Source organism: Perkinsus marinus (genome assembly GCF_000006405.1).
Source record: "Perkinsus marinus ATCC 50983 genomic scaffold scf_1104296941556, whole genome shotgun sequence".
Lineage (NCBI taxonomy): Eukaryota > Perkinsozoa > Perkinsida > Perkinsidae > Perkinsus > Perkinsus marinus.
In genome coordinates this window covers 1-1,683 of record NW_003212483.1, presented here as the reverse complement: position 1 = coordinate 1,683, position 1,683 = coordinate 1, and the positions used below count along the sequence as shown (strand labels likewise).

General features: G+C 40.2%; 1 protein-coding gene across 1 annotated transcript; it reads left to right on the top strand.

Moving 5' to 3' along the window:
* Positions 1–397: 397 nt before the first annotated feature.
* Pmar_PMAR007711 (conserved hypothetical protein) lies at positions 398–1,267 on the top strand (the record flags this gene model as incomplete). Its single annotated transcript, XM_002781789.1, has 6 exons — positions 398–513; positions 571–684; positions 732–827; positions 880–1,006; positions 1,053–1,134; positions 1,189–1,267. Coding segments are annotated over 6 exons (614 nt in total), but the record flags the coding sequence as incomplete, so codon positions are not given.
* Positions 1,268–1,683: the final 416 nt, after the last annotated feature.

The following is a 1,683-nucleotide window of genomic DNA, read 5'->3' as shown; positions in this document are numbered from 1 at the left end:
CAAGCAACCTAAACCATATCATCTATTCGTATTGCTAAGTGCCAACCAGGGAGTATGCAAAATATGCCCTTCCCTTGAGAGGACTCTCGACAGAGCATCATTATCATATTATGGAGTAGTAGTAGTAGGATATGTCTGTGTTATTGAACTGATGTACAGGTCGGTGCTCATACTGATGAGAAGGATCCTGTTTTCTTTGGAGTTATCGATGCCTATACCAACAGTGAAATACAACGAGTACATGAGCTCAAGGCAGTACCCTTATTGGTAGTATTAGTATTCACTTTTACACTCGGAGAGGAAGTGTTGATGCTAGTAATATGATAATAGGTACATTTTGGTCCCAAGTCAGCATTGACTAAGAAGAAAAGGTCTGGTGCTGTAATGATTAAGTCAGGTGACCAATTTAGAATAACCAAATATGATCATACCCCTGAGGATTTCTTGGAATGGATGAATCAGAAGACAACTCGAGATGTGAAAGTCTTCCGTACCTCTCATGAGAAGTTATCTGTGAGTGTTAACGATCGATTACTTCTTATTACACTCGAGAATGTATTATCATTTTAGTCATTATTAAAGATGCTATTCGGTGGTATATTGTTGGTAGCAGCTGGAATCTTAGCTATTTATAGTGCTAGAACGTGGCCTATTACCTGTGCTATTATAGCACTATGTATACAGGTGATAATATTAATACACTTAGTTATCATTGTTCATGGTGTTCATAGTTCATATCGATGTCTGGCATATTCTCTAACATACTCCAGGGTATGGTTATGCAAGGAAGGGATGCTGATGGTAATCCTGAATGGATTATGCATGGGGTAGAGGAGAGGGAAGGCATTAATGATTGGATATAGATCATCATCATTATAGATGCGTGGACAGTACCTTGGGGAAGGATTGGCAGCTTCCTTTATGATGATTACCTCGGGGGTCTGTATGCTTATTGCAGTGAGGTTACCGAACGTTAACTACTTTAAAGGAAGCAAGAATAAGGCTAGTCAGTGGCATCTTCATCTATAGTTATGTATTATGATCCATTATAGGTACTATACAGATAGTGATGGTAGTGCTCAGCGTCGTTTGTATGTGGGCTGTATTCGAGATGTATGGAGTGAAGACTGGATGGTATACACGAGGGTTTTGTTGTTGTTATATACTTGGTGTTGCTGCTGGCTTCAGGCCCATGTCCTCGGACTTCTACCCTCCGGAAACATACAAAAGAGGTTGGATTAGAGTTGATCAGGGTAACACTTTTTAATCGGCGAAACTCTCTTGTTGGGATCCCGATACAATCATCATTATTCATAGAGGAAAGTGTGGCGGTTGGATAATAATAGTGATAATCTCAATGGTGGTTTATGACTCCTCTGGTGCTTGTTGTTGTTGGGTTATGGTTATCTGGATAATAATGCCTCTGCATGGATTCGTACTCGCGACCTTTCCACGCTGATTACCAGTACTGTTTAAGATTTTCAGTGCTTTCCCATTATGACTCGAACACTCACAATAACCTGTAAGGTATGATGGGTATGATATTATTGTATTTTCCTCTGTTCATGTCGATCCTGCTAACGCTGATGATTCACGCCTACTCATTATCACTATCCTAGTGATGTATGCTAAAGGATCAACAGTAGAGGGATCCACTACCTATCCCATTTGGGGTGAGCTTAG